General features: G+C 41.9%; 1 protein-coding gene across 3 annotated transcripts in view; it reads left to right on the top strand.

Moving 5' to 3' along the window:
• The window catches only part of ZDHHC8 (zinc finger DHHC-type palmitoyltransferase 8), a 210097-nt gene that overhangs the window by 124920 nt on the left and 65995 nt on the right, over nucleotides 1-19182 (top strand). For all 3 annotated transcript variants that reach the window (XR_010918246.1, XM_067539823.1, XM_067539820.1), the window contains exons 2-5: nucleotides 4056-4177; nucleotides 12733-12890; nucleotides 16345-16517; nucleotides 18566-18668. Coding sequence is in view for 2 of the 3 variants with exons in the window: in XM_067539823.1 (XP_067395924.1) it covers nucleotides 4056-4177; nucleotides 12733-12890; nucleotides 16345-16517; nucleotides 18566-18668 (556 nt within the window). In the remaining variant the exon portion in view is untranslated. The remainder of the gene's footprint in view (nucleotides 1-4055; nucleotides 4178-12732; nucleotides 12891-16344; nucleotides 16518-18565; nucleotides 18669-19182) is intronic.

Below are 19182 nucleotides of genomic sequence, written 5' to 3'. Positions count from 1 at the left end.
TTTGAATCCAAGTCTCCAGAAGAGAAGGACATCTCTCTTATGGTGTCTGTGTAAACATGACTTTGAACTTTTTCTCAAGGCATAAAAATTGCTAAATCCCAAAAGTCATACTTGTTGCACAATGTATTAGTTACAAAAGAAACTTCCAAACTTGGGTTGAGGCTTCTGTTATTTAATGGGGTTGAAGGAAGAACAGTTAGAATGTGCTGTCTCTAGGGAGTCCTTTGACCATCAAATTATACTTTTCATCTGATTTTTTTTTCTAGCCGTTCTCCTTCAAATAGGCTGAGATTGTTGTATGAAAGTTTCAGGATAGCTTTGGCTTCTTAAAAACATATCTTTACTGAGATTGGTCTTGGCTTGATCCCAGTTTCTGCTTTTACTTGTTATTCTAATTTACAGATGAAAAGCTCAGAAGCCACTTTTGTAACATCTGATTTTACACAATATTTCATGTTATATAGAAATTCTGGAAGGAAAAAGTAGAAGGGAGGAGACCAGAATTTCTGGCTAATGTTTATGATGACTCACTATCCCCTTTATTTCAACTTCTATGAAGTCTTTCAGTTGCGCTACTCATCCGGTAAATGGACAGCTTAGTTTGTGGTTATAGTTTTCCTAGTGTTATGCTGTGGTTGGGAATATGACAGGGTAAATCACACACAAGAACATTAACAGTTATCACATTAATCATCCAAGGCAGTTTCACTTGTTAAAGACCTGCTCTGTGTGGCCAATTATCTGGAAGAATGACTTTCCTGTTCTTTGGTTTGCTGACTTGTCCCTTCCCTGTTTGACAAGTGAGAAGCAACTTTATAACCCTTGACTGCTGAGATATTTTGTCTCGTTCACTGGGGAAAATGGATTCCCCAGTAGCTGGATGGCACAGAATTATAGCAGATTTAAAGAAAAAAGTTCCCTGATGAGAGTTTATCCCATAACTACTTACTGCTGCATTTCTTACACCTTCCTTTGAAGCATCTGTCCATTGTTGGTGATAGGGTATTGCTTTTTTCTAGCATGACAGTTGTGCGGTTCATTCCCTCAGGCAAATACAGGCTGACTGAAGCTAAAAAAGGCATATAGGTCTCTTTAGCTTAGTGGTTAGTAAAGAATTTTACAGGCACTCTGTGAAGTAAAATCTGGGAAGCCTAGTCCTGTTATAGGGTTGGGGAGGGAAGGGGAGTGTAAGAGAATCTCTGTGTATTGCTCATTCACTAGCAAATGGAACGTGCAAATGGCTCTGTCATTCTAATACTAGCCACAAGGGTCTTTTTAATGGTTTTTCTCCAAGGTCAACAGCACCATTTACAGCTGCTAAAAATGATATGTCTGGAACAGAACAGTTTGATTTAGATTTGGGGGAAGGTTGGTTGCATTATGATTATTACTTTTTTTTTACAGGGTTCAACATTGCAAACAGTCTGGCTCAAATATAGGTGTAAGTAACAGTCAAATATTATACAACCTAGGATAAATAATGTTATATACTAATGGGGGTAGGGCATTAAGCTGCTATAGGTCTGCGGGAGTGCTTGACTGTCAGGATTAGTAGAGATTAAAGGTGTCTTGTCAGTTGTGAGGACTCAAACTTTTTCAGGAGGATTTTTTGTTCTGTATTTTTCTTACTTCCGTTTGCAAAGTCCATGTGACTTTTTAATGTGCTTCTCCTCCCCCTCCTCCCTGAATCATAGGAATGTTGGGTAGAAGGGACCTTGAGTGGTCATCTAGTTTATCCCCCTGTGCTGAGGCAGGACCTAAATTAGACCATCCCTGGCAGGTGTTTGTCTAACCTATTCTTAAAATCCTTCAATGATGGGGATTCTACAACCTCCCTTGGAAGCCTATTCCAGAGCTTACGTAACCTTATAGTTTGAAAGTTTTTTCTAATATCTAACCTACATCTTCTTTGCTGCAGATTAAGCTAATTATTTCTTATCCTACCATCAGTGAACATGGAGAATAATTGATCACCATCCTCTTTATATCAGCCCTTAATGTATTAGAAGACTGTTATCAAGTTTCCCACCACCACCAGTCTTCTTTTCTCAAGACTAAACACGTCCAGGTTTTTTTTAACCTTTCCTCATAGGTTAGGTTTTCTAAAGCTTTTATACATTTTTTTGCTGTCCTCTGGACTCACTCAAGTTTGTCCACATCTTTCTTAAAGTGTGTTGCCCAGAACTGGACACAGTATTCCAACTGAAGCCTCACCGGTGCTGCATAGAGTGGGACAGTTACTGCCCGTCTCTTACATATAACACTCCTGTTAAAACACCTCAATGATATCAGCCTTTTTTGCAACTGCATCACATTGTTGACTCATATTTAATTTGTGATCTCTTATAACCCCCACATCCTTTTCTGCAGTACTAATGCCTAACCAGTTATTCCCCATATTGTAGTTGTGCATTTGATCTTTTTGTCCTAAGTGTAGTACTTTGCACTTGCCTTTACTGAATTTCATCTTATTGATTTCTGTCCAATTCTCTGATTGTCAAGGTTGTTACGAATTCTAATTCGGTTTTTTCCAAAGTGCTTGCAACACCTCCCAGCGTGGAATCATCTGCTGATTTTATAAGCATACTCTCCATTCCATTATCCAAGTCATTAATGAAAATATTGAATAGTACCAGACCCATGAGTGACCCCTCCAGGACCTCACTAAATATGTCCTCCCAGTTTGACAGTGAATCATTGATAACTACTCTTTGAGCATGGTCTTTCAGCTAGTTATGCACCCATTTTACAGTAATTTAATCTAGATCACATTTCCCTAGTTTGTTTATGAGAATGTCATGTGGGATTGAAGTCTTGTTAAAATCAAGGTATATAAAGTCTACAACTTCACACCACTCAATACCTCTGTCAGAGAAAATTAAGTTGGTTTGGCATGATTTGTCCATGACAAATCCATGCTGGCTATTCGTCATATCTTCTAGGTGCTTACAAATTGATTGTTTAATAATTTGTTCCGATATCTTTCCAGTTATTGAAGTTAGGCCGACTGGCCTATAATTCCCTGGGTCCTCTTTGCTCCCATTTTTAAAGTAGGTATTTTGTTCAGGAGTTAAGCTTCCTAGGAACCCTACAATGACAAATATCTGTATATAAAATGGAGAAAAAGAAATGTGGTTTAGGTTTCAGAGTTAAGCTTCCAATGGCAGAATGAATAAATAAATTCCTTTATCAAGGAAAAGCACCTTAAGTATAGCCTATGTAACATGAAAAGTATCTGTGTTCTGCTCTGGTATTCCCATCCTCCTTGATGCAAGAGCCTTCTCCTTTGCAGCTAAACCAGCCTTCCTGTGTCTGACTCATCAGTTATACACCCTTTAAGAATCTCCTTTCTTTTGGAAAACATGACAGATGCCATGCACAGTATCTTAAGTACCATGCTTGCATTCTGCTGGCCCCTGCAGAGCTAACACTAGTTTTGACTAAAGCTTTTTACCCTGTACTTTCCCCATAGGAAATGTTTTTGCAATGATATCCATGGGTGATATTTACAGACATAAGGGCTCTGATTGGGGAGAACTGAGCAGGAAATAGGAGAGCTTGATGGAAAGTATTCGTTTTCCTATTTGTACATCTTCTGGAGATTGATGATTGAAAGATTCAGTTCTGATTAACACCAATGGGAATCAGGAGAAACCCCAATTGAAGGCATCAATTTTCTCTGTTTTTTGTGACTGAAACAGAATCTTTGCCAGTGATAATGGAACTGCCATGACAGGGTGCAGCAACGACACAAACAAGTAAAATATCAAGTCATAAAAAAGCCAACAAGATTGCTCCATAACACAAGAGCCCTACAAATAAATTCAGTCCTTTCTGCCCTATAGAACTATGCTGCTTTACAGAGGGTAGATAATATGGACTGTCGATCACTGAAACCTGCCCTAACAGTTGTTTCAACTCCTAGGTAACAAATTCAACCACTTGATGGCCTGTGAGGGGCTAGCGAGGATGCTTCTCGCTTGCACACTGTGAACACGAAGCTGCTGCTTGTTACATCATAAAAAGTCCTCATCTATAAATATTTCTCTCTGCAGGTGCCCCTGGTTAACAAGATCCATCTCTCCAGCCATCCCTTTGTACAATGGGCTCGTGTTCTTGTTCGTACTTGCAAACTTCAGCATGGCGACTTTCATGGACCCTGGAGTTTTTCCACGAGGTAATGGGGAATGGGGGGAAAAAACAAGCAGGGGCAAGCAGTGGGGTTTCCAAAGCAGCATGTGTGCCATTTGTTTCCTTTCCCCTTCCATTTTTATCCTCATCTGGCTGTAAACGTGGGGATGTAGCTAAGCCGTGGACATGCTCTATCGGTTTCTGAAATGGAAAGGTTTTCTTTTTCCCCTTGTACTTGCTTGAACTGGCAAACTGGGGCCTGGCGTGGGATAACATAGCTCTCATTGAGAAGATAGCCTGACTAATGCGATTGCGATTAGCATCCCTTGTGTGATGCTGGCACATTGGATTTAAGTCATTGTCTTCACAATAGGCAGCTGAGCACAGTGCAGTGGAGGGCTGGGCTTCCGAAAGCGGCTGTATTAAAACAGAGATTCACTCCAGAACAAATGCAGTAACACTAAAACAGATAATGGTTAAGGCCTGTGTTAGAGTGGAGGTTTTTAAATATATATATTGTAAAAGAGATGGCTGTTTAATTTAATGCTGGGGCATAGCTGATTTAACAGGATAAAAACTGCTTGTCTTTTTTAATGGGAACAGTGATGTGGCTATTTCTTTTAAGCCATCCAAATGAGAGAATGACTGCCTCACTTTGTACCTCTTCCAATAGTCATTCACACACAGCTTGCTTGGGGGGAGGTCATGAAATGAATGGATCTTTGTCCCTTGCAAAGTGCATTTTCTCACCTGCATTCAGTATCTTGATGTAGCTGCTCATGCAAGTGATGCCAGTTCTTCCTAGACAGGGGCCAGTGATAAATATATTCTATTTTTATAGTTCCTTTTAGCTGAGGATCTCAGGGCCCTTTACAAACATTGATTAAGCATTACAACACCCCACTTAGGTTATTACCCCGTTTAAGGGTAAACTCACAGTGAGGTTAATAATTTGCCCCCAAGTTCACATGGGGCCAAATTTTCAAAGGTATTTAGGTTCCTAAAGATGCAAATAGGCAAATACTATTTCCAAAAGCGTCTGGGGCCTAACTCCCATTTAAATCAATAGAAGTTTGATACCTAAGCTCTTTTGAAAAGCCATAGGATTGGGATCCATTAGATGTTGCAATGCTGAGGCCAGATCTACACTACAAACTTAGTTTGACAGAAGCTGCCTTACGTTGACCTAATAATGAATGCGTCTACACTACCGAATCCTTTTCACTGACCTAATTTGCCTGTAACGTTGACTTAATTACTCCACCTCCACAAGCGGCATAGTGCTTAAATCGATGTTGGTGGGTCAATAGGGAGACAGTCTAGACGCAGCATTGTGTAAGTTGACTGAATTGGCCTCCAGGAGATGTCCCACAATGCTCCGCTGTGACCACTCTGGAGATCGTTTTCAACTCCACTGCACATCTGCCAGGTACACAGGAAACATCCCATTCCCTGTTAAAGCCCCAGGACTTTTTGAATTCCCATTTCCTGTTTGATCAGCATGGAGAGCTCGCCAGCCCAGTTGATCATGGTGACTCAACGCCCCAAACATGCTCCTGCCTGGAGTACACAGCAGGTGGTGAATCTTATCAGTCTGTGGGGAGAAGAGTCTGTGCAGGCACAGCTCCGATCCAGCCAAAGAAACATAGGCATCTACGAAAAGATCGCGCAGGGAATGGGGGAGAAGGGCTGCACCAGGGACACGCAGCAGTGCCACGTGAAAATCAAAGAACCTCAGCAGGCGTACCAGACGCCGAGGGAGGCGAACAGTCGTTCTGGTTCTGTATTAGAGACATGCTGCTTCTACAGTGAGTTGCATGTGATTCTTGGCAGTGATCCTACCACTGCCCCCAAACACAGCGTGGATACCTCTCAGGAATCTGAGTCCTGAGCCACTTCAGGAAACAATGAGCAGGACATACTGGACAAGGAGGAGGATGAGGATGGGAGACCGGTGAGCGGGGAATCCATTCTCCATGAGAATCAGGAGCTATTTTTTAACCCCAGAGCAGGCCAGCCAGTTGCAGGCCAGCATGGTGGCCGACCATGATGCCAGGGAAGATACCTCTGGTGAGTATGCAGTTCCAATCAAACTGTAGAGGTTACATGCTCTTGCATTTTATGTGCAATATGACGAAAAAATGAGATGTAGTACGGATCTGTTTCCCAGTGGCCACTCCAGCTACGCGGAAGGTGCTTCCCAGAAAAGACTGTTTATGTGCACAGAGATGACCCAAGAATCCTCCATGGAGATCTCCAGGAAGCTTTCATGGAGGTACTCTGCAATCCTTTGCAGAAGGTTTCTGGGGAGGGCTGCCTTATTTCTTCCACCACGGTAGGACGCTTTTCTCACCACTCCAATATTAACTCTGCTGGCATCATTGTGGCACACAGCATAGCAGCATAAGGACCAGGTTTGTACCCAGATGCTTGCAGCATCTGTTTTCTTGCTGTCTCTGTTACCCACAGGAGACTAATATCGCATAGGTTCACCTAGGGGAGATGATGGAAGTTTTCATTACAAGTGATCGTACTGCAAACAATAGAGCATGTGATCCCCCACCCGTGGCGATTTCCTGGTCCCTCAACCATGGTTTCCCTAACATGCCGGTGGTTTGGTTGGCAGGGATCAAGGTTGACCTCAGAATCTGCAAGTCCAGGGTGACTACTACCAGCAGCCTTAAGGGAAAGGGAGGGAGATGGATATCGACTTAAATTAAGTCAATTTAACTTTGTAGTATAGACATGCCTTGAGTGTCATCTCACCTGACTTTGAGGCACCTAGACAATCACAGGAACGATACTGCCATTCACACAGTCTGAGTTAGGCGCCTAGACTTCTATGCAATGAATGAAGAGACATAGGCGCCTTAAACTGCGATCCACAAAGTCAGTAGGCCAGGTGGGGAGCCACCAAAGCTAGTTAATGGGAGATGCTGACCAGAAGGGTGACTGCTAAGCCCTGCCTCTTAGTATGCCTACTGGATCTTGCCCCTGCATGCAATTTAGGCAGCCAAGTGCCTATCTCTTCCAGTTTGTGAATCACTCTGGAGATTAGGTGGGAGATAGGTGTCTGGACACCTGTCATAAGGCATGTACACATACTCTGGTGGGAGATAGTTGCCCAGTAGCCTAGAGTGAGATTACAGTGCACATGCCCAGAGGCAAAAACGTAGGCACCAACTAAATGTAGCTGCCTACAAGTTGAGGCAGCAGCTGAGCAGGAGTTTTGTGGATTGCAGTGGCACCTAAAAACAAAACTTGGATGCCTAAAAATGGGACTTAGTTGTCTAAATCCCTTTGTGGGTCCCACCCTAGGTGCTTATCTTCATCTTTAGGTGCATGCATATCTTTGAAAAATTGACCCATGGTGACTAACCAGGAATAAAATCCAAGACTCCTAACTCCCACTACTTGTGGTTCATCTCAGAAGAGAAGGCAAGGGTTGAGCCAGCTCTGGGGGTAGGGCAATTTTCACGATGGAGAGAGATAAATAGCAGCGTTCCTCAAAGATCTGTAGTGGGGCCAGTGCTGTCAACATATTCATTAATGATCTGGACAAGGGAGTGAAGGATGAAGTAGCAAAGTCTGCAAATGATACAAAATTACTCAAGATAGTTAAATCCAAAGCTGAGTGCTAAGACTTACAGGAGGATCTCAAAAAACTGGGTGACTGGGCAACAAAATGGCAGCTGACATTCAGCATTGATAAATGCAAACTAATGCACGTTGGAAAAAACTAATCCCAACTACACATCTATAATGATGAGTTCTAAATTAACACTTACCATTCAAGAAAAAGATCTTGGAGTCACTGTAGATCAGTGTTTCTCAATTTCTTTCCACCCACGGAACCCTTGCACGACCATGCCATACCCTGGGAATCCTTGCCCGCCCATGCCATATCGTCCGCCAAAAAGTCAAGGAAATCTTCTTTTCGGCGGCGCAGTGTTTGATTGATTCGGCACCGCGCTTTCAGGGCCGTTTTCGGTGGCCCCAACAGCTGCTCGGCGGCGCACAAACAGCTGCTCGGCGGCCCCAACAGCTGATCGGCGGCACCGGATTTTTCCCACATTCGGCATCATGGTACACTTTCTTCCCGGAACCCTTACGCTCAGCCCACGGAACCCTAGGGTTCCGCGGAACACCATTTGAGAACCACTGCTGTAGATAGTTCTCTGAAAACTTCCACAGCAGCAGTCAAAAAGGCTAACAGAATGTAAGGAACTATTAGGAAAGGGATAGAAAATAAAACCTAAAATATCCTAATGCCACTGTATAAATCCATGGTATACCCACACCTTGAGACAGACACAGGAGTAGTGCCTCAGGGAGTGCTGGCCAACATATTTATAGAGCTCCTGATAGCTTCTGGTGACAGTTTCAGCATGCACTGCACCTCCCCCCCCTTGCACCTGCTTCCAGATGTTGTAGGAAGGAGAGCTGTAGCTACAGCCACATGGGACTGAATATCTACTGGATGGCACTGCCAGCGCCTCTTTGGTGCTCAGGGAGCACGGGTGTCTCCATTTTGCCTGCATCTTGTGTGGGTGCTCTGGGGAGAAATAGATCCCTGTGCTCCTTCCTCACAGGATAAACCAGAACTTGGCTCTTAAATGGCGGTCCTGCTTTTCTTATCCCATTAGAAAAAGTCTTTGTTTTTCTCTGTTGTTTTTTTTTTTTTTTTAAAGCAACACAGGCAGGTCAAATGGCAACATTTAAGTGGGAAACTCGTCACCTTTACTTCTTTGCCAGCTTCCTTAATACAAAGCAGCCAACAGTAAAACAGGAAGTGGGAGGAGTTTCCGACATTCTTGCCTGCCATTATTTTGGAGAAAGCAGCGAGTTTAGATGAGTGGAAGAAGCAGACTGAGAAGGGGAAAAGCTGAGAGATACTCAATCTATCGAACAAACCTAGAAAGGAGAATAGATACCATTTGGGATCTCTTCAGTGCACATGCTGTACCCTGCAAAAGTGGCTCAATACTATTGCCCGCACCAGGGGCTCAAAAATCATCATAGTGTCTTTGAATTCATAAATTTGGGGTTTTTTTGCTTTCTGGGTTTTGAGCCTTTTGAGCCTCAAGATTTTCACCACAAATTCCACAACACTAAGGGTTGGAAACTTATTTTAAAAAAACAACTGACTTTCTCATATAATCATGTGATTTCAGGATCTGCATGAGGCTTTAGGAATATCACAAGACTTGTGATAAAATCGTAAGAGTTGGCAGTATTGCCTCAGTGAATAAGAATGAGAGAATCCTTACAGTAAGGTATTGTTCCCTCCCAGTGTATTCTTATACACAGCCTATTCAGCACTGGGAAGTGAACAGGCTTCTGTGGAATATAAAATACAAGCTATTAGTTCTCAGGCAGTTCTAAACCAAAACAAACTCTTAAAAAAAAAAAATTAGAGGTCGGCTTGAACCAAACCCCAGATCCAAACTCCAGTGCTGGATCAGAGCTTTATGGGGTTGAGGAGTCTTGTAATGACACTGGAATAAAGAAAAAGTAGCTCTGTGGCGATTAATGCCATTATATCAGTACAAGTGAGAAGAAAATCAGTCCTTGTATCTCATTGATGGGAGGAATTAAAACCCAGCTTTGAACACTCAGAAACGAAGTTTGAAATCGGGACCTGATTTTGTGGTATTCAGCAGTAGACCAAATACAGACACTTAATAGTCCCTCCCTCTCAGATCCAGATTGAGGCCTCTTTGTCTCTTCATGGCTGACACCAATAGTTGTGTTTCTGGCCCTGTGGGTGGGGCAGAGCAACGAACAGTCTTATTTACCATTGTGGGCCATATATGCAGCTCTCTATGTGGGCTGCATCCACACAATATGTATACTACCTGTAGGGCCCTAAGGATCTCACACAGGCCACAGCTGTGTGCTGACTGGGCCACAAGTTGAGAACCACTGGTCTATGGCCTCAGTCTCCTGGCTGGGGCAGACAGTAAATGAATAGGTGAGTTGGTCACCAGCCCCAGTGGGGAGGATTGGGGGCGCTGGCGATGGATTGGGGGACTCGGGCCCACCCTACTCCATCGGTACTCCAGCCCAGGGTCCTAACAGTGGTAGGTGGTCCTACCACTGGCTCAGCAAAGAAATTCCTGAAACATGCCGCCTCTCTTTCCAACCAGATCACAGGTTGGTTCCCTTGGGCTACCACCTACCGCACTTATTCCGTGTTGCTCCATTGGCAGTGAGCTCCCTCTCGCTGCTTCGTCGTCGTCTGGCATCAGTTCTAGCAACTCCTCACTGCCTGCAGCCTCCTCCGTTGGCAGGGCGCGGTGCTGTGTGGCTCAGCAGCTGGACTGGGATCTCACAGAGGGCTCAAGATATTCGCCTCCTTCCCTAGCCCAGCCCCAGTTGAGCTACAGGGTCCTCCCTTTATACTTCCTGTCCTGCCTCTGTGCTCCCGGCACAGGGAGTGAGGCGAGTTTGGCTCTGCCCAACAGTGTGTGATGGTCTCTCTCTGTCAGGTCCACAGGGAGGTTACTCTGCTTCACCACAGACACCAACTATGAACTGGGACCCAGACCTAAGGTTTTGATTTGGGCCCATTTGCTGACTATTCAATTCCAAATGTAAACCACTGTTCAGAAACATTTCGATTTCCTTTATGGACAGTTTATATACACTCTTGACAGCTCTGTGTGTGCGTGTGAAGTGCCAGCTTTCATCATGAGTTTTTTTTGATGGACAGATGTGCGTGTACAGACTGTATGCAGTTTCTTGTCCGGATAGGTTAGCATCTTTACAAGCATTTACCCATGTGCCACTAAGCTAGGAGCTTGTTTTATTTCACACTGAAGCTTTTATAACCATCCCATTTACTCCCCCCTCCCCCGGTTTTTAGACTCTATTCAGTGCCCCTTGTGAGATTTTAGTGGTTTGACCACATCCAAAGACAAGCTTGTCTTTACTACTTTTTTCATATTTATTATACACCTAGGGGCAGATTTACAATGGTATTTAGGTACCTAATGATGCAACTAGGCACCTAGGGATTTTACAAAAGTGCTTAAGTGAGTAGGCACCTATGTCCCATTGAAAGTCCCACTGATTAGTAATGAAAGAAATTTATATAGATTAATGTACCAGCATTTAATGCTGGTACAACGATCATGCTCTGCGTCTTCATTTTGTAGATATTAATCCTCAGAACTCTCCTCCAAGGTAAATACAGTAAATGGGACTGATCAAATGCTCATCTAAGTGAAAGAAGAAACTCCCACTTACTTCTGTGGGAATGGGATACTTTTAATAGGGATGCACTTAATCTGACAGCCACTCTACTGGGACGTCTTCCAAGGAAAATTTAATACATGAATGAATGGTGGTGACTGGTGCTGGGGCAATATTTTCAAATTCCACCTAGTTGGCACCCACTCGGACAAAGCCAGGTGCCTATGTGATGTTTAACCAGATGTTAATTAAGTGTGAAATTCTAAAGTTTTATCTCTAACATAGAAAGTTGCCAAAAAAAAAAAAGATGAAGAAACATGAAACAAAAGATGAAATGCTATGAATGTCACTCTCATTTCTGCAGTTTTTTTCAGTACAATATTTTCTTTACGTCTTTTCAAGACCAGCTTTTATTTACTTTTTTTTAAATGACCTTGTCTTTTAATCAGGGCAGCTACTTAGTTGGGTTGATAAATCATCCATGGGGTTGTCTCAAATAAGAGGATTCTGCTGTATTATCATTCCCCTATTACAAATGGGCAAACAGAGGTTAAGTGACTAGCCCAGGCCACACAGTGAAACAGTGGCAGAGCCAGAATTAGAACTCAGGACTTCCCATCTCAGTCCTAGGTTCAGATCACTAGACCATGCTGGCTTTCAGAGAGGTGAATTCTTTCCAGACATTTAATTTTGCTAAAGTAATGGCATTCAGAGTGTGTTACAGTGGAATGCATGCTATTGCCTGGTCCGTTGCTAAAGGCTGTCACTGGTACCATAGTGTGTATATAGGTTCTGAATGGAATGTTTCATTGATCTGAACTATGTTGGAGAAGCAGATTTCTGGAGTGGCTCTGGGTCAGTACTAATGAGTCAGATAATCAGTTTCTCAGGGATATCTTGTTTGGATTTTTGTTTTTAAGCTAATTCAGCCTTCCCTTGACATCCTTCATTGCAATTCTTGTTGCCTGACCGGGTGGTGGTCAGAGCTGATTCAGTCTGCTAATGCATGCAGCAAACCTCTCACAACAAGGTGCTTGGGATGCATTGTAGATTTCCTTTCCACTTTGAAACCATTAGGTCTCTAGTTATATTCTTCCAGGAGAAAATGCTGTCTAAAACAAGAATCAAATAAAATCAGTAAGAAGAGTGGGCTGACTAGCAAGGTAATACATGCACTGGGATTATTTTCTTGGCTACTAAAATGAAGCCCAGAGCCTTCTGCAGTCAGGGCACCCCTTTCTGGCAATACATTCCTTCTAGCACTCTTTGTAACTCTGAAAAGCACTTGAACACATGTAATGTCCATATACCTGAACCCTGGCAGTACTAGATCTTCCACTTTTTAACAGTTTTATTTTACTAAACAGTATTATTTTTATTTATTTATATTTTTGCATCAAGCAGCAGATGAAGATGAGGATAAAGATGATGACTTCCGAGCTCCACTCTACAAGAATGTGGAGATTAAAGGAATCCAAGTACGGATGAAATGGTGTGCCACCTGCCATTTCTATCGTCCGCCCCGCTGCTCCCATTGCAGCATCTGTGACAACTGTGTTGAGGTAAAGTCTCCTTGATTATCTCATCTTTTGGCTTGGATTTGGGTGGTGGACCAGTGTGACCAGCCTGTCTTTCACTCCTAAAAAATTTAGAGGTAAAGGGCCAAATTCTCAGCTGATGTAAATTGCTGTAGCTCCACTGACGTCGACAGATCTACCTAAGAATCCTGCCCTCAATCTGACTGAAGTCACAAGTGAAACAAAGTTTGGTGTCATCCTTGTAACTAATGACGCTTTCTCCACAAAGTCAGTCCATGATTTGGTATTGCTAGCCGTCTCTGCACAGGAGTAGCCTAGGGCTTATGAAACTGGAAGCATTGCAGGGGAAGGCTATGGTGCACTGTCAGAATTTAAGAGCAGACTGGGGGATGTCTGCTTGCCCGATTCCTGATCCCTCTGCTTTGTCAGCCTCTCATCTTCATGAGAACCGGTTTACCCCTATTAAATATATAAATCTGACCAGCAGAAGGAGTGTGCTTTTTTAAATTGTAAATCATAACATGTGGATTTTAGGAAGAATAAAATAAGAATTCCTGAGTCTAAAATTAAAAGGCTACATACCATTTATAAACTGCAGTTAGGAGTCCTATGGCCATGACTTCATGCATGCTTCTAATTCCTCTAAATTATGAGTCTTGGGCACATGTTGATAAATTTGAAGTTTTAGTGAAGCACATAGTGTATTTAAACAATAAACCCAAAGTAATGGAGTATGTTATTGGGCCATAAACATCTCCCAAACTCATAAATACAGATGACTGTAACCATGGTGTTTATTTCCATGGGAAATTTTTATTGCTGAGCTACAAATTCCATTTATTAAGGATCATTTCTGTTGTAAGGTGTATTTTTCATTAGCATGATTTAAATCTTTAACACATTTTAAAATGTATTCAACTGTGCAGTTAAAATAATGGAAATCCCTAATTGGCTAAAACTCACTAAGTGAATTTCGAAGTCAGACAGAATACAATGTATGCCATATTGGGCTAAAACTTCTTTGCCGTAATCATATGACTAGTCACAGTGGAGCTACTCATGTGAGAAAGGCAATCGGGTTAGCTTATGTCGTTTACTTTATCTCTAGGAGCAGATTCCTAAATTCTAGTCAGCTGGAAGCTATGTTCTGCCCAATACCCATTAATAGGTAGGACAACATTCCATTATCCTGTCATGGGGAGAGTCAGAAAGTTGCAAAGAGGATATGGGAGAAGAAATTGCTGGGGAAAGGAGGGCACTCAGAGAGGACAGGAGCAGCCATGACAGCCATTTTGTTGAGCTGATGGAGGCTATTGCATGAAGCTGAATTTTTCACCAGAAAACTGGACCATACTTTGAGTTAAAACATAAAGACTGTCACTAATTCTAACTTATAAATATTGTTTAGATGAAGCTAAATTTTCAATTGAAATTTTAAATCCGTCTCCCCACCCTGTACCCCTCAACATCTGTGTGAAAACTCCATTTTCAATAAAGGAAGTGTTGCCAGCACAAGATTGCCTGAAACTAACTAGTATAAGTGCTTATAATTCCATGCAGCCCTAATGTCTCCAGTGGCATTGATGCCACAAACTACCAGGGAAGTAAGAGAGGAAAGTGGGAGGGAATCCCAGAGTAACCTCCCATTACAAATAAAATGGCTTGTAACTCAGTAAATCAGAATGCAAGATTCCGCTGCGGTGGGTTCGAGTTCTGAGGAGCTGTACTTATGCCTAGATCAGCTGAGTATTACTTGCTGTCCTGATTGGCTAATGGGGAACCTCCTGTTATATAATTAAAATATGATTAATGATAATTAAAATGTGATTGCTTACTGAGAGATATAAGCAAAGGCATTAATGACTTTATTAATGATTAATAAATTGCCGTCTCAGGCCAAGTTGCTTATTGATTCTTGTGATGCTATTTTTACCTATACATTCTGGTAGTGCCTGGACATAATTATAGTAAAAAAGTCTGTTGGCATATCTGTTATGATACTCCTTTAGGAAAAGATTGTAATTTCTATCTTTTATTTCCCTTTTGGGCTGTAACTCACCATAAAAGTTCTTAGCCTAGAGACAGATTTTTTTAGCACATTTGATTTCAAACTATCAGACTGATTCTGATTTGGAGATCTGCAAACCAATGTACAGCTTCCAAGCTTTCAGAGACAGGTGCTCTTTTCTATCACATCACTTAAAAAACAAAACCAAGTGAAATATAAAACTTGGTGTGACCAGCTGGACCTAAAAATGAATTTGTGACAGTATAAAACTTCAGGACAAATTTTCATGGAAGTGCCCAAAGCTGAGATTTCAAATCAATATATCTTTATTTCCAAATATTTTGAACTGCACATAACCAGATATTAATTGTAGCCTTTAACAATCTTTCCTAAATTGCCTCAGTCTTTTTCTGTTATGTTTTGAGAAAGCTCTAAAACATCCTTGTCTCTTGCACAATGTATTTATAGCTAATTTACAAGTTACTTTTTTTAAAAACCTACTTTGCCATCAGAGGGAGGTATCTGTCTAAATATTACATTATTACAAAGAAAAGGATAGGCCACTATTTGACAGGAATAAAGGATGTACTATACTGGATGTGAAGAGAACAGAATAGACTGGGTTTGTGCACTCCAGGCTTGAGTATGCTCTGATGTACGCTGGCCTACATCAGGAATAACCCCAGTGATGTCACTAGAGTTACAGTCATATAAAACTGGTGTTAAACAAGCTTTAAAGGCATCTAGAGCTGCCCTCGTTAGAAGTCTCTCTTTAAGAGTAATCCAGCCTGGTGGCACATGTGAACTCTTGATCAGGAAAAACTGGGTGTTTAACTTTTTTTTTTTTTTTTTTTTTTTTTTTTAAACTTCATCCAGAGTTTTCCCCACTTATTAGCCAGCTATTGCTCCCTGCCTGGGCTTTGCCAAAAATACTTTTTCAGGCGGCCAAAAACTCAAAATAAATAACCTCTGGGTCCTTATTGGACTTTTACATATATAAAATGGGGAGGGGAGGAGGCGATATACAGTTGGCAAGGATGTTACAGGTTCAAGACACTACAATTTATGATAACCTTACTATGATATCTTTTGGTGTATGATTATACAATACTGCAGTTGCCAGAGAAGAAGAGAAACTGTTTTCACCCCACATTGTGGTGTACACCTCTGTCCCCCTTTTAAACCTATAGGTGTGTCTTCATCCACAGTCATAAGAGTCCCTCAGTCCCCAGGAGAATCTTATACAGAGGGTATAGCATATTGTTATGTTACATGGGCAGTCAGGCAATGCCAGGATGGAGCCAGTCTACAAAGGTCCAAACCTGATCTGAACTTACTTGAAGTTCCGGTGTTTGTTTGTTTGTTTGTTTGTTTTTTTGGTTGGATGTAGCACAACGTTCACTTATTCTAAGACAATGTTTTTCTTTCACTGCTTGGATATTATTTCCTGTCTTTCCATCTCTTTACAAGGACTTTGACCATCACTGTCCATGGGTCAACAATTGCATAGGACGGAGGAACTACCGATATTTTTTCCTTTTCTTGCTGTCCTTAAGCACACACATGGTCGGAGTGTTCACCTTTGGGCTGATCTATGTTTTAAACCATATGGAAAAGCTGGGGGCAGCTCACACCACCATTACGTATCCTTCCTCTTAATCTTTAAGAAGTCGAGGTGCTGTAAGGAAACAGTTTGTAGAAGAATGGAGTCTGCAGATTTGCCTTTCAGGAAATTTTCGGATTGCCTCCCTTTCTCTGATTCCCATGTTCTTTTATTGTAAAACCCATCCCAATTTCTCACCAGCTCTTGACTGACCTACAGAAGCCTTGATTGCCTCAGAAGTTGCAGCCTAGCTTCTGTGTATCTCTGTACTGCCATCCAGTGCTGCCATAACAGAAAGCAATGTTCTGCCTCACTAAAATCCCCCTTTATTTTCAGTTGGATATGGTTCTCCTACTTGTCTTGTCCAAGACTCTTGGGTAATATTACTGTGTTCAAAACAACTGCTACAGAGTGCTTTGTCCCAGAAGTGGTTGCATTTGTGTGGTGGCTATATATCCCTATGTATGTTTTGTAAAGTGCTTTGGGATCCTTCAGGATTAAAAATTTCTATATGGTTGTCTTGGCTTATAGAAAAATATTCCTCTATTTTAATTTATCTGAATGAGCTAAAGAGATGGAATAAGCAAAATTAGAAGGGGAAGGGATACCAGGGGAGGACCAAGGACTTACTATTATCATTAATTAAGGGGATCGAAGAAGAACAAAAGGAATCTTCACAATTCTATAAGAGACCATAGCTGGAATCTGATCCTCAGAAGCGCTGATCACCAGTAACTCTCATTGACTCGAAATGTATAGAGCCTTTACAGAATGGTTACAACTAAAATCAGTGAGTCAACATTCTGCTTGTTTTTCAGCTTCTTTTAATTCCTCGGGGAGCCATTTAAGGGCTGAAATAATGAAAACTGGTCTTCTCACTGCATTTAGTCAGTGGGAGCTACGGGTCTTCAGAACATCTCAATCAGGCCTATAGATAGGGGGCTCCTTGCTGATACACCAAAGGTGGTTTTTCTACAGCATCCGATGGATCTTCTGCAATGGTAGTTTCAAGGGGGGCTGATCGACTTGACTGCTGTGGGAAATTTGCATGACATGCTGCAGCCTGGCATTCTAGCTCTGTAATGATCCAGACGTTCTTGTCAAATGACTATTTACACGTCTTGACCCCATAGCTTGCACTAGACATTGTACCAAGGTTCCCAGAAGATTATGCTGTACTGTTTGTCAGTTCACAGCATGTTGTGCAATGGATGGAATTTTAGCAGCAGGCTAGAAAATAGTTTTATGATACTAAAAATGCCGACTAATAGTTTCTCAACATTCTAGGAGGCTGGGATGTAAAATTTAGCATTGCCCCAAAAAAATGACCATTAATTTATGAGTTAACTTCTTAGTAAAGGGACTGCTTTTTCAGTGAGGAGGAAGCTGAGCGTCTGCATTTACCTGAATCTACATCACTCGAACCAGATTTGTACCTAGTGTAAACACAAGTAACTCTATTGAAGTGCTTGTAGTTACACCATCTTACACCACATATAAGTTTGGTCCAAGCCACTGGGCAGTGATAGTCATTGCAGGTCTCCATGCACATTTTTGTTGAGGATCCTGCATCTTCATAGATCAGGGTTTTCACAGTGCTATAAGTTCCAGAGAGCATTTTAAAATGAGAGGACAGCTTGAGAGATGCAGGAGAGAGACCACTACTCTACCAACGTGGCATTCAGGGACATGATGAGTCCCAGATGATTGCATTCCATTGGCTTGCAAAGGAATGGACCAGCTGACCAGCTCCTTGAAGCTACTAGAGACCAGAGAAGGACTAAAGTAAAGTCAAGTAGTAAGGGAAGCACGGGGACTGCCTGGTTTCCAAATACTCATATGGTGTTGGACACTGAGGAGCAGATAACTTTATGGCTCATGTTAAACAAGTAACAGCACTGATAGTCTGAAGCAATTTTTAGTGTTTAATTCCAAGACATTCTTTAATGTGTAATTTTAAAAAACCCTAAAGAAAGATGAGGATTACTTACTAGATTTCCATTTCAAGGAATTCTCTCTCCCCTTCCATTTCCCCTCATCTCCCTTTTCCCCTTCATTGGACATAGTTTCCTTAACTCTGGGATGCAGCATGGTGGTCATGTGCATGGCTGGATTGTTCTTTATTCCAGTCATTGGTCTCACAGGTTTCCATATTGTTCTAGTGGCACGAGGGCGCACAACCAATGAACAGGTAAGAAAACAATTCTACCTCCATGTTCCTGTTAGAGATGCAAGTGTTGAGAAGGATCTCTCTCCTACAACAGGATAAAGGGAAGATGCAGTATTTAAAGATGGGTAAATCAGGTTAGGTAAAGCAACAGCTGACCCAAACCTTAACAGTAATGCTCAAACTGATGCTTTACCGAGGATCTAAAAAGGTTGATTAACTTTTATTCTAAAATTTCTGCTTGACTGCTCCCAGAGGAACAGCGCAGGCCTGTGTGCTATTGAAGTCCTACTTAAGTCCTCAAAACAGGGTTTAAGTGGTGCATAGAGTATTGCCAACCCCAAAAGTTCCAAATTCATGAGTCAGACTCAAAGAATCATTACATTTTTTTAAAAAAGATTAAATCACATTTTGTTCTGTGTCCTGATTTTGTTGATTCTGTCAGTTACCCCTGCCTGCCCACAATGTGTGTAACAATGAGCAGCTTTGCTCTAACTCATTGCCACAGACGTATTGATCCTCACTCATTTTGCTTCTC

Source organism: Emydura macquarii, unplaced genomic scaffold (genome assembly GCF_026122565.2).
Source record: "Emydura macquarii macquarii isolate MOO-44397 ecotype Brisbane River unplaced genomic scaffold, CSIRO-AGI_Emac_v2 contig_554, whole genome shotgun sequence".
In the NCBI taxonomy this organism is placed as follows: Eukaryota; Metazoa; Chordata; order Testudines; family Chelidae; genus Emydura; species Emydura macquarii.
The sequence above is the reverse complement of the archived record's forward strand: the minus strand, read 5'-3'. Positions and strand labels throughout refer to the sequence as shown.